At 51.3% G+C, this 12,743-nt stretch overlaps 1 protein-coding gene across 4 annotated transcripts in view; it reads right to left on the bottom strand.

Annotated features, from left to right (window-relative positions):
* Nucleotides 1–12,743, bottom strand: part of LOC140403940 (serine/threonine-protein kinase BRSK2-like) — a 498,437-nt gene that overhangs the window by 51,556 nt on the left and 434,138 nt on the right. For 3 of the 4 annotated variants that reach the window (XM_072492220.1, XM_072492222.1, XM_072492221.1), the window contains 2 exons: nucleotides 11,440–11,473; nucleotides 701–769 (listed from right to left, as the gene is read on the bottom strand). In XM_072492220.1, coding sequence (XP_072348321.1) covers nucleotides 701–769; nucleotides 11,440–11,473 — 103 coding nt within the window. Of the gene's footprint in view, nucleotides 1–700; nucleotides 770–11,439; nucleotides 11,474–12,743 lie in introns of those variants that run through there. The other variant, XM_072492223.1, reaches the window with a different exon arrangement.

The following is a 12,743-nucleotide window of genomic DNA, read 5'->3' as shown; positions in this document are numbered from 1 at the left end:
ACCCCAGGGGCTGAGAGGTACCCCAGGGACTGAGAGATACCCCAGGGACTGAGAGATACCCCAGGGACTGAGAGATACCCCAGGGGCTGAGAGATTCCCAAGGGGGGGAATTGGTGAGGCAGGAGGAAATTTACTCGTTGCCTAGCCATGTCAGCAGGATCATTTGAGACCTCACGGGTTGGTCATTCCTGCCCCTTTGCTCAGGCCCAGCTAAGGATTCAACGCTAAAGGTTGGGGCCAACAGTGGAACCAGCATGTTTTTTATTGTTGATGGCGGAAGTGCTGGAATTAGTGGATGACAGCGGCTTACTGGAGTAAGATCCTTGGGGAAGAGGACTTGCGTTTCCTATAAGCGCACCGGAGGAAGGTGTTGGGACACCACCTCATCTATTCCTTTCCCCTTTCATATTGCTCAACGAGGTTGTAAGTGGGAGGCTCCTACGAGCAACAGAGGAGAGCGCAGGACCGTGACGGTGGAAAAATGAGCCGAGGGCCGTCCCTTGAGCGGATCACCCTACTTCCCACTCAAGACCCAAACCAGGAGCACTCAATGGTGTCGCTGAATGTCCTAGTGTTCCACCCCCATCATCTCAATGGGCAAGGTTCCCTCAATCAATGGCACCATCTCCTGGCTGACTTGTCGGGAGCAGGGAGGAGGCGAGCAGGGCCCGAGTTGGTATTCAAGACCTCGATTTCTTACCACCAAAAGTGCAAAGAGTATCACCCCGCAGCTCCATACATCCGCCCGCCGGCCATCGTACTTCTCCCCCTACGAACAGAAAACAAACAGCATGAGGTCAACATTGCTGTTCAGGTTCAGCGGCCATTCACCAGAATGCCGCTTGACCGAGTGACTCGCTCCCTTGTTAAAATCAGGCGGCAATTATTTTAAACACCGCCCCCCAGTCTTAAATCCTTTGTGCCCGAATCACACAGTAGGATCAAATCCTGACCCCTTCCAACGTCTACAAAAGTGCAGTTAACCTGATCGACCAGATTGGGCCTACACCTATTGGGCTTTAAAGCTTGAGAGGTGATCTTATTGGAACATATAAGTTTTGGGCGGGGCTCGAGAGGGTGGATGCTGATGGTGGTGGGGGGCAGGGGGTGGGGGGGGGGGGCTTTCTCCTTGTGGGAATCTAGAACCGGGGCACACAATTTCAAAATATTTAAGTCTGGGATGAGGAGAAATTTCTTCTCTCCGAAGGTCTTTTGAATTCTCTTCCACAGAGGGCAGTGGGGCCTGGGTCATTGACCAAGCCAAGGCTGTGTTTTGATCTACAAGGAGGTCAAGGGTTATACAGAAGACCGGAAAAGGTCACCTGAGATCAGCAATGATCTTACTGACGAGCAGAGCAGGCTCGAGGGGCCGGGTGGTCCACCCTTGCTCCTATTTCTTATGTTTATGTCGACTTAGGATTTCCCTTTCTCTGGCCCAGGAATTCTGAAGCCCCTTGTCGAGCCCCTCCCTTCCCTCGCCCCTAATGTCCCATGTGTCCGAGGTCCCATCAACTGCCAAGATGAATTAATAACAAGCTCATTGCCAGACAGTGGTTGAGCTGTTTAACTGGAGGGAGTAGTGCTTAACCTGGCCTGTCCCTTTAAGGCCAGAGCTCCCTTAGTTCCTCTGAGGAGGAGATAAATGACTTTAGATGTTGGTCGGATTATTGGTCAGAAACAAAAAGAAAAAGTGAGAGATGGGGCGTGGACAGGGTGGAGAGGGAGCAGCTGTTCCCCTTAGTTGAAGGGTCAGTTACGAGGGGACACAAGTTCAAGGTGAGGGGCGGGAGGTTTAGAGGGGATGTGAGGAAAACCTTTTTACCCAGAGGGTGGTGAGGGTCTGGAACGCGCTGCCTGGGAGGGTGGTAGAGGCGGGTTGCCTCACATCCTTTAAAAAATACCTGGACGAACACTTGGCGCGTCAGAACGTTCAAGGCTTCGGGCCTGGTGGGATTAGGTCGGCAGGTCAGGTGTCTTTCATGTGTCGGTGCAGACTCGATGGGCCGAAAGGCCTGTGCCGCACTATTATTCTGTGATTCTGTGATAGAGGTGGGTATTCCTTTCAATGAGATACATCACTCACTGGCTGATCTCCCTCGTGCCCCACCCCAAGCTCATTTTGGTCTATGCAGCCCACGTCCATCAGGCCATTGCCGCTAACCTGCTCACCCCTCTGCTCTCCCTGGGCTCCATTCGAGCCGGCATTACGCGACTGAGCAGAATGGTAGAACAGGCCCGAGGGGACAGGGGGGGCCTGAATGACCTCCACTCGTTCCGATGATGAGCCAGCCAGAGGTCGCGAGTTCAAATCTCACATGGTAAGGTGACTGATGACCTCGTAGAGAACTGACAGAAAGAAATGTATTAAAGTGAGGTTGCCCGCCAGGGATCAGAGAAGAGAATCATAGAATCCCTACGGTGCGGAAGGAGGCCTTTTGGCCCATCGGGTCTGCACCAATCCATGTCCCCCTCCCATTCCTGCAACCTAACCTTCACATCTCTGGACACGAAGGGGCAATTTATCATGGCGAATCCACCCATCCTGTACATCTTTGACTTGTGGGAGGAAACCGGAGCACCCGGAGGAAACCCACGCAGACACGGGGAGAACGTGCAAACTCCGCACAGACAGTGACACAGCTGGGAATCGAACCCGGGTCCCTGGCGCTGTGAGGCAGCAGTGCTAACCACTGTGCCACCTTGCCGCCCCATTTAAAAATAATTCCCATTGCTATTGCAGGACTCCTGAGAAGGGGAAGAGGCAGTGGGATGGTGGTATTGTCACTGGCCCTGCATTCAGGATATCGAGGGTAATGTCAAAAGCAGAAATCACTGCGGCTGCTGGTATCCGAAACAAAAACACAAAATGCTGGACAATCTCAGCAGGTCTGGCAGCGTCTGTGGAGAGAGAACGGAGCTAATGGTTCGAGCCTGGATGTCAAAGAGTCATCAGGCTAGGGTAGCACAGTGGCGCAGTGGGTTAGCCCTGTTGCCTCATGACGCCGAGGTCCCAGGTTCGATCCCAGCTCTGGGTCACTGTCCGTGTGGAGTTTGCACATTCTCCCCGTGTTTGTGTGGGTTTCGCCCCCACAACCCAAAGATGTGCAAGGTAGGTGGATTGACCACGCTAAATTGCCCCTTAATTGGAAAAAATGAATTGGGCACTCTAAATTTAAAAAACTAAGAGTCATCCAGCCTCGAAATGTTAGCCCCATTCTCCCTCTCTCCACAGATTACATCAGACCTGCTGGGATTATCCAGCATTTTCTGTTTTTGGCCCAGGGTAATGCTCTGGGAACCTAGGTTCAAATCCCACCACGGGCAGATGGCGAAATTTGAATTCCATCAATAAGAAAATCTGATATTAAAAAGTCAGAAAGATCCATCTGGTTCGCCAAGTGCCCCTTTTAGACAATGAAATCTGCCATCCTTACCTGGTCTGGCCTAAATGTGACTCCAGATCCACAACTGACGCTTAACTACCCTCCCAGAAGGTAAAAATGGGGAAATAACAATACTGCTCCGAACTGTTTTTTTCCCCCTACTGGTCAGCAAGCCGCTCACTTCACTTAAATTTACTAATTAATTAACGCAATGTCAGTTAGAGGGGTGCAGTGCTCTGACTGTGAGATGTGGCAGGTCCGGGAGGCTTCCAGCGCCCCGGATGGCTTCATCTGCAGAAAGTGCACCCAACTGGAGCTCCTCACATGCCGCATGGTTCGGTTGGAGCAGCAGTTGAATGCACTTAGGAGCATGCAGGTGGCGGAAAGCGTCATAGATCGGAGTTATATAAATGTGGTCACACCCAAGGTGCAGGCAGAGAAATGGGTGACCACCAGAAAGGGCAGTCAGTCAGTGCAGGAATCCCCTGTGGTTGTCCCACTCTCGAACAGGTATACCCCTTAGGCTATCCCCCCCGACAGTATCCAATCAGGGGAAAACAGCAGCAGCCAGAGCAGTGGCACCACGGCTGGCTCTGATGTTCAGAAGGGAGGGTCAAAGTGCAGAAGAGCAATAGTAATAGGGGACTCTATAGTCAGGGGCACAGATAGGCACTTCTGTGGACGTGAAAGAGACTCCAGGATGGTATGTTGCCTCCCTGGTGCCAGGGTCCAGGATGTCTCCGAACGGGCATCCTGAAGGGGGAGGGCAAACAGGCAGAGGTCATTGTACATATTGGTACTAACGACATAGGCAGGAAGGGGCATGAGGTCCTGCAGCAGGAGTTCAGGGAGCTAGGCAGAAAGTTAAAAGACAGGACCTCTAGGGTTGTAATCTCGGGATTACTCCTTGTGCCACGTGCCAGTGAGGCTAGAAATAGGAAGATAGAGCAGCTAAACACGTGGCTAAACAGCTGGTGTAGGAGGGAGGGTTTCCGTTATCTGGACCACTGGGAGCTCTTCTGGGGCAGGTGTGACCTATATAAGGACGGGTTGCATCTAAACTGGAGAGGCATAAATATCCTGGCCGCGAGATTTGCTAGTATCACACGGGAGGGTTTAAACTAGTATGGCAGGGGGGTGGGCACGGGAGCACTAGGTCAGAAGGTGAGAGCATTGAGGGAGAACTAGGGAATAGGGACAGTGTGGCTCTGAGGCAGAGCAGACAGGGAAAAGTTGCTGAACACAGCGGGTCTGGTGGCCTGAAGTGCATATGTTTTAATGCAAGAAGTATTACGGGTAAGGCAGATGAACGTAGAGCTTGGATTCGTACTTGGAACTATGATGTTGTTGCCATTACAGAGACCTGGTTGAGGAAAGGGCAGGATTGGCAGCTAAACGTTCCAGGATTTAGATGTTTCAGGCGGGATAGAGGGGGATGTAAAAGGGGTGGCGGAGTTGCGCTACTGGTTAGGGAGGATATCACAGCATTACTACGGGAGGACACCTAAGAGGGCAGTGAGGCTATATGGGTAGAGATCAGGAATAAGAAGGGTGCAGTCACAATGTTGGGGGTTTACTACAGGCCTCCCAACAGCCAGCGGGAGATAGAGGAGCAGATAGGTAGACAGATTTTGGAAAAGAGTAAAAACAATAGGGTTGTGGTGATGGGAGACTTCAACTTCCCCAATATTGACTGGGACTCACTTAGTGCCAGGGGCTTAGACGGGGCAGAGATTGTAAGGAGCATCCAGGAGGGCTTCTTAAAACAATATGTAGCCAGTCCAACTAGGGAAGGGGCGGTACTGGACCTGGTATTGGAGAATGAGCCCGGCCAGGGGGTAGAGGTTTCAGTAGGGGAGCATTTCAGGAACAGTGACCACAATTCAGTAAGTTTTAAAGTGCTGGTGGACAAGGATAAGAGTGGTCCTCGGGTGAATGTGCTAAATTGGGGGAAGGCTAATTATAACAATATTAGGCGGGAACTGAAGAACCTAGATTGGGGGTGGATGTTTGAGGGCAAATCAACATCTGACATGTGGGAGGCTTTCAAGTGTCAGTTGAAAGGAATTCAGGACCGGCATGTTCCTGTGAGGAAGAAGGATAAATACGGCAATTTTCGGGAACCTTGGATAACGAGAGATATTGCAGGCCTCGTCAAAAAGAAAAAGGAGGCATTTGTCAGGGCTAAAAGGCTGGGAACAGACGAAGCCTGTGTGGAATATAAGGAAAGTAGGAAGGAACTTAAGCAAGGAGTCAGGAGGGCTAGAAGGGGTCACGAAAAGTCATTGGCAAATAGGGTTAAGGAAAATCCCAAGGCTTTTTACACGTACATAAAAAGCAAGACAGTAGCCAGGGAAAGGGTTGGCCCACTGAAGGATAGGCAACGGAATCTATGTGTGGAGCCAGAGGAAATGGGCGAGGTACTAAATGAATACTTTGCATCAGTATTCACCAAAGAGAAGGAATTGGTAGATGTTGAGTCTGGAGAAGGTGTGTAGATAGCCTGGGTCACATTGAGATCCAAAAAGATGAGGGGCGAAATTCTCCGGTATCGGTGCGATGTCCGCCGACTGGCGCCCAAAACGGCGCAAATGAGTCGGGCATCGCGCCGCCCCAAAGGTGCGGAATGCTCCGCATCTTGGGGGGCCGAGCCCCAACCTTAAGGGGCTAGGCCCGCGCCGGACGGATTTCCGCCCCGCCAGCTGGCGGAAAAGGCCTTTGGTGCCCCGCCAGCTGGCGCGGAAATGACATCTCCGGGCGGCGCATGCGCGGGAGCGTTAGCGGCCGCTGACGGCATTCCCGCGCATGCGCAGTGGAGGGAGTCTCTTCCGCCTCCGCCATGGTGGAGACCGTGGCGAAGGCGGAAGGGAAAGAGTGCCCCCACGGCACAGGCCCGTCCGCGGATCGGTGGGCCCCGATCGCGGGCCAGGCCACCGTGGGGGCACCCCCCAGGGCCAGATCGCCCTGCGCCCCCCGCAGGACCCCGCCCGCGCCGCCTTGTCCCGCCGGTAAGGTAGGTGGTTTAATCTACGCCGGCGGGACAGGCATTTTAGAGGCGGGACTTTGGCCCATGCGGGCCGGAGAATCGTGGGGGGGGGGCCCGCCAACCGGCGCGGCGCAATTCCCGCCCCTGCCAAATATCCGGTGCCGGAGAATTCGGAAACCGGCGGGGTCGGGATTCTCGCCCGAGGTGTTGGGCGTCTTAAAAAATATTAAGGTAGATAAGTCCCCAGGGCCTGATGGGATCTACCCCAGAATACTGAAGGAGGCTGGAGAGGAAATTGCTGAGGCCTTGACAGAAATCTTTGGATCCTCACTGTCTTCAGGTGATGTCCCGGAGGACTGGAGAATAGCCAATGTTGTTCCTCTGTTTAAGAAGGGTAACAAGGATAATCCAGGGAACTACAGGCCGGTGAGCCTTACTTCAGTGGTAGGGAAATTACTGGAGAGAATTCTTCGAGACAGGATCTACTCCCATTTGGAAGCAAATGGATGTATTAGTGAGAGGCAGCATGGTTTTGTGAAGGGGAGGTCGTGTCTCACTAACTTGATAGAGTTTTTCGAGGAGGTCACAAAGATGATTGATGCAGATAGGGCAGTGGATGTTGTCTATATGGACTTCAGTAAGGCCTTTGACAAGGTCCCTCCTGGTAGACTAGTACAAAAGGTGAAGTCACACGGGATCAGGGGTGAGCTGGCAAGGTGGATACAGAACTGGCTAGGTCATAGAAGGCAGAGAGTAGCAATGGAAGGATGCTTTTCTAATTGGAGGGCTGGGACCAGTGGTGTTCCGCAGGGATCAGTGCTGGGACCTTTGCTGTTTGTAGTATATATAAATGATTTGGAGGAAAATGTAACTGGTCTGATTAGTAAGTTTGCAGAAGACACAGAGGTTAGTGGAATTGCGGATAGCGATGAGGACTGTCAGAGGATACAGCAGGATTTAGATTGTTTGGAGACTTGGGGGAGAGATGGCAGATGGAGTTTAATCCGGACAAATGTGAGGTAATGCATTTTGGAAGGTCTAATGCAGGTAGGGAATATACAGTGAATGGTAGAACCCTCAAGAGTATTGAAAGTCAGAGAGATCTAGGTGTACAGGTCCACAGGTCACTGAAAGGGGCAACACAGGTGGAGAAGGTAGTCAAGAAGGCATACGGCATGCTTGCCTTCATTGGCCGGGGCATTGAGTATAAGAATTGGCAAGTCATGTTGCAGCTGTATAGAACCTTAGTTAGGCCACACTTGGAGTATAGTGTTCAATTCTGGTCGCCACACTACCAGAAGGATGTGGAGGCTTTAGAGAGGGTGCAGAAGGGATTTACCAGAATGTTGCCTGGTATGGAGGGCATTAGCTATGAGGAGCGGTTGAATAAACTCGGTTTGTTCTCACTGGAACGACGGAGGTTGAGGGGGCGACCTGATAGAGGTATACAAAATTATGAGGGGCATAGACAGAGTGGATAGTCAGAGGCTTTTCCCCAGGGTAGAGGGGTCAATTACTAGGGGGCATAGGTTTAAGCTGAGAGGGGCAAGGTTTAGAGTAGATGTACGAGGCAAGCTTTTTTACGCAGAGGGTAGTGGGTGCCTGGAACTCGCTGCCGGAGGAGGTGGTGGAAGCAGGGACGATAGTGACATTTTAGGGGCATCTTGACAAATACATGAATAGGATGGGAGTAGAGGGATACGGACCCAGGAAGTGTAGAAGATTGTAGTTTAGTCGGTCGGCATGGGCTTGGAGGGCCGAAGGGCCTGTTCCTGTGCTGTACATTTCTTTGTTCTTTGTTGTTCTTTGTTCAAGGGCAATTAGGGATTGAACAATAAATTCCCACATAGAATTCATAGAATCACTCCCAGAAGGAGGCCATTCGGCCCATCGGGTCTGCACCGACCCTCGCAAAGAGCACCGTACCTAGCCCCACAATCCACCCTAACCCAGTAACCCCCCCTAACCTTTTGGACACTAAGGGGCACTTCAGCGTGGTCAATCCACCTAACCTACACATCTTTGGACTGTGGGACGAAACCCACTGTCCGTGTGGAATTTGCACATTCTCCCCGTGTCTGCGTGGGTTTCGCCCCCACAACCCAAAGATGTGCAGGGTAGGTGGATTGACCACGCTAAATTGCCCCTTAATTGGAAAAATTGAATTGGGAGCACCCGGAGGAAACCCACGCATACACAGGGAGAACATGCAAACTCCTCACAGTCAGTGACCCAAGGCGGGAATCGAACCTGGGTCCCTGGCGCTGTGAGGCAGCAGTGTTAACCACTGCACCACCGTGCCGCCCGTGAATGAATCAAAAAAAAAAACTGTTCACAGTGCATGCGAGGTGAATGGCCAGGGAGGAGAATCCGGATTGGGGGGGGGAGAGGCGGTTAGAATGAAAAAGATGCGAGCTGATCTAAACCTTGCTAGTTTTACGATCTATTATAATGCAGACCATGATAACAGATGCAGCGGCGAATTACCAGAATGAGAGCAAGGATGAGGGACTTCAATCATGTGACAAGATTAGAGAAACTGGGATTTTCCTTTTTAATGCAGAGCAAAAATAGGGGGAGATTTAACAATTCCGAAGGTTTTCGGTAGAATACGTAAGGTGGAATTGCTAAGGTGGGCGTTTTTCCAATCTCCCCTGACTAAAGTTGTACTGCTTGAGTAATTACAGGTCAGTCAGCCTAACCTCCACAGTGGGCAGGTTGATGGAAATAATTCCAAAAGACAGTATAAATTGTAATTTATGTGACAAATTAATCAAGAACAGTCAAGGACAGTCACGTGGATTTGTTAAGGGCAGGTTGTGTCCGACTAACTTGATGGAGGATTTTTTTTCTTTGAGGTAACGGGTTTGACGCGGCCTATGCGGAGCCCAGCCAGTTTTCCGACAAGGGCCCACACGGCAGATTGGGCGGGAAAATAATAGTGGGATCCAAGGGAAAGTGGCAATTTGGGATCAAGCGACAAGGAAGCAAAGGATTCTGGCCAACAGGTGTTTTTGTGACTGGAATGTTGTTTCCTGTGCGGAGCTCAATGCTGGGTCCTTTCCTGGTGCCTGGCACTTTTTGTCAATGATAATGTTGAAGCATGATTAAGACGTTTACATTTAAAATTGGCTCCGAGGTTGATACCAAGGAAGAAAGCTGTAAACGGCAGGAGATCAATGGGTTAGTCAGCTGGGTGGAATATTACAAATGGAATTCAACCTGGCAGAGAGAGGGAATGAATTGGGGCTAACAAGGCAAGTGAATATAATAATCTTTATTATTGTCACAAGTAGGCTTACATTAACACTGCAATGAAGTTACTGTGAAAATCCCCTAGTCGCCACATTCCGCCGCCTGTTCGGGTACACTGAGGGAGAATTCAGAATGTCCAATTCACCTAACAAGCACGTCTTTCGGGACTTGTGGGAGGAAACCGGCGCGCCCGGAGGAAACCCACGCAGACACGGAGAGAACGTGCAGACTCCGCACAGACTGTGACCCAAGCCGGGAATCGAACCCGGGACCCTGGCGCTGTGAGGCAACAGTGCTTACCACGTTGTACAATAATGTATAATTTGTAATATTGTATAATACCCTCTGGGTAAAACAGGTTTTCCTCACGCCCCCACTAAACCTCCCGCTCTTCACCTTGAACTTGTGTCCGTCATGATAAAGGGGAACAGCTGCTCCCTATCCACTCTGTCCACGCCCCATCTCGCACTTTGTCTCTCTGTTTCCGACCCATAATCCAAAAAACATTTAAAATATACCACAGTAAAACATTGTAATATACAATAAATGGTGGGATTGTTATAGATGTAGAGGAACAGGAGTGTCCTGGTGTGCATGTCAATAAGATCCCCGAAGGTGACGGGGCCGATGGACAAGATGGTCCAACGAGGCAAACACCTTCAATTTAAGGCTGAGGTTTAGATTACAACAGGGAGGTTATGCTATAATTGTAGAAAACACTAATTAGACCCCAGCAACCATCTCTCATTCAATGGGATGGGGGTTTTACCATTTCCCAGAAACTGAACCAACCATGTTAATACTGTAGCCACAAGAATGGGTCAGAGACATTCCACAAACAGTAACTCACCTCCTGACTCCCCAAAGCCTGTCCACCAACTACAAAGCCCCCGAGATGAGGCTCCGGGAGCATTAGTTCAAAATCCCACCAAGGCCGCTGGTAGAATTTAAGTCCGATTGACGAATCAATCTTGAATGAAAAGCCAGCCTCGCTAAGAATAATCATCACACTTGCCAGATTGCTGTTAAAAACCTCTCTGTTTCACTAAAGTCCTTCAGGGGAGGAAATCTGCCGTCCTTACCCGGTCTGGCCTACACGTGACTCCAGACCCGCAGCATCGTGGTTGACACTTAACCCTCCGAAATGGCCCAGCGAGACCCTCAGTTGTATTAAGCGGCTAAAGAAAACAGCACAGTGGGTGCGCCCACACCACAGGAACCGCTGCGGTTCGGAGACGCCACCTTCTCGAGGGGTAATTAGAGATGGGCAACAATTGCTGGCCGAGCCAGCGAAGCTCGCGTCCCGAGGATGAATAATTTAAGGAAAGAAAACCGATCATCCATCGGAAGGACATTTGAGGGGACCGGTTTGTGTACATTTTCCACGAGTCCCAGGCCCAACACCACGGGCAGCACGGTAGCATGGTGGTTAGCACAATTGCTTAACAGCTCCAGGGTCCCAGGTTCAATTCCGGCTTGGGTCACTGTCTGTGTGGAGTCTGCACGTCCGCCCCGTGACTGCGTGGGTTTCCTCCGGGCGCTCCGGTTTCCTCCCACAGCCCAAAGATGTGCAGGTTAGGTGGATTGGCCATGATAAATTGCCCTTAGTGTCCAAAATTGCCCTTAGTGTTGGGTGGGGTTACTGGATTATGGGGGTAGGGTGGAGGCGTTGATCTTGGGTAGGGTGCTCTTTCCAAGAGCCGGTGCAGACTCGATGGGCCGAATGGCCTCCTTGTGCACTGTAAATGCTATGATAATCTATGATAACCAGACCCAGGTCAACAAAGAAAAATCTAATTTCAGAAATAAACTCACCCTGATGACTTCTGGACAGGCATAATGTGGAGAGCTGGAAAAAACGGGAGAAAGGTGGAGAGAGCTGTTAGGTACAAAGAGAGGCCGTCGCCCGCTTTTCTCCCACTCAGCCAGGGCCTTCTGAATAACCCCAGGAATTTGCCTTCATGTCCGAGACGAGCGAGAATTGGTCACCAGACGCTCATAACTGTTCCGTCACAAAGTCCATCTCCAAATACAGCATCTGCAACAACTGTACAAGGCCTGGGTGAGACTATACCTGAAGCGGAATTTGGGTCACCTTCCTATGCTTGCATTGGAGGCAAATCAGGGAAGGTTCGCGGGGCTGAACCCTAGGATGAAGGGGCTTGTCTTCTGAGGAAATGCTAGGCCCATGCTCATTGGAGTTTAGGAAACGAGGGACGATCTCATCGAATCGCTTAAGATCCTGTGGGATGGGACGCTGAGGACGTTCCCCTTCGTCGGGATTCTGGAACTAGGGGCACAGTTTCAGAATAAGAGGCCTCCCATTTAAAATAGGACATGAGGAGAAGATTTCTTCCCTCAGAGAGTCCTTAGTGTCTGGAATTCCCTTCCCCGCAGAGCAGTGGAGGTAGGGCCATTGAATGTAGTCAAGGCTGAGTTAGGCAGGTTTTGGACTGAGGGGGGCGGGAGTCAAGGGTTATGGGTGGGCGGGCAGGAACGTAGAGTTTTAGGCCTCAGTCAGATCAGCCATGGTCTTTTGGAATGGCGGAGCAGGCCGCAAAACCTTTGCTTCAAACGTTTGTGGTCTTTATCGATAGCTACCTCCTTTCAACATAGAAAAACATCCCAAGGTGCTTTGCACCTGTAGTTCGGTGAGCGGCACTCTTGTCTCAGGGACGGTGGCATCTTCTGGTCCTGCCAAAGCCGACCCCTGCCATGGCTTTCCCCCGGTGGCGGCAGGGGGCGAGCCATGCAAAACGCCATTGACTTCAACGGGACAGGAAGATCCCGCCGGCAGCCAGCGAACGGCGAGCGCCCGACCCGCGGCGGGTTTTGGGGGTTCGAATCCCACCCCAGAGACTGGGGCGCAAGCTCTAGGCTGACACTCTAAGTGCGGCGGCGGGGGGGGGGAATTGCCCCCTTCCGGAAGGGACATTAAACCGAAATCATGTCGTCTGGCCTTTCATGTCAAAGATTCTGTGGGGTGCCAGTTCAAAAGAAGAGTAGAGGAATCAATCACGAGACCTGATCCATCAGATTGTTTTCATCCGCTGTTTGTGGGAGCTTGCTGTGCACAAAATGGCTGCCCAGTTTCCTCCGCTTCAGAGAGCACTTCATTG

Source organism: Scyliorhinus torazame, chromosome 29, assembly GCF_047496885.1.
Source record: "Scyliorhinus torazame isolate Kashiwa2021f chromosome 29, sScyTor2.1, whole genome shotgun sequence".
NCBI lineage: Eukaryota > Metazoa > Chordata > Chondrichthyes > Carcharhiniformes > Scyliorhinidae > Scyliorhinus > Scyliorhinus torazame.
The sequence above is the reverse complement of the archived record's forward strand: the minus strand, read 5'-3'. Positions and strand labels throughout refer to the sequence as shown.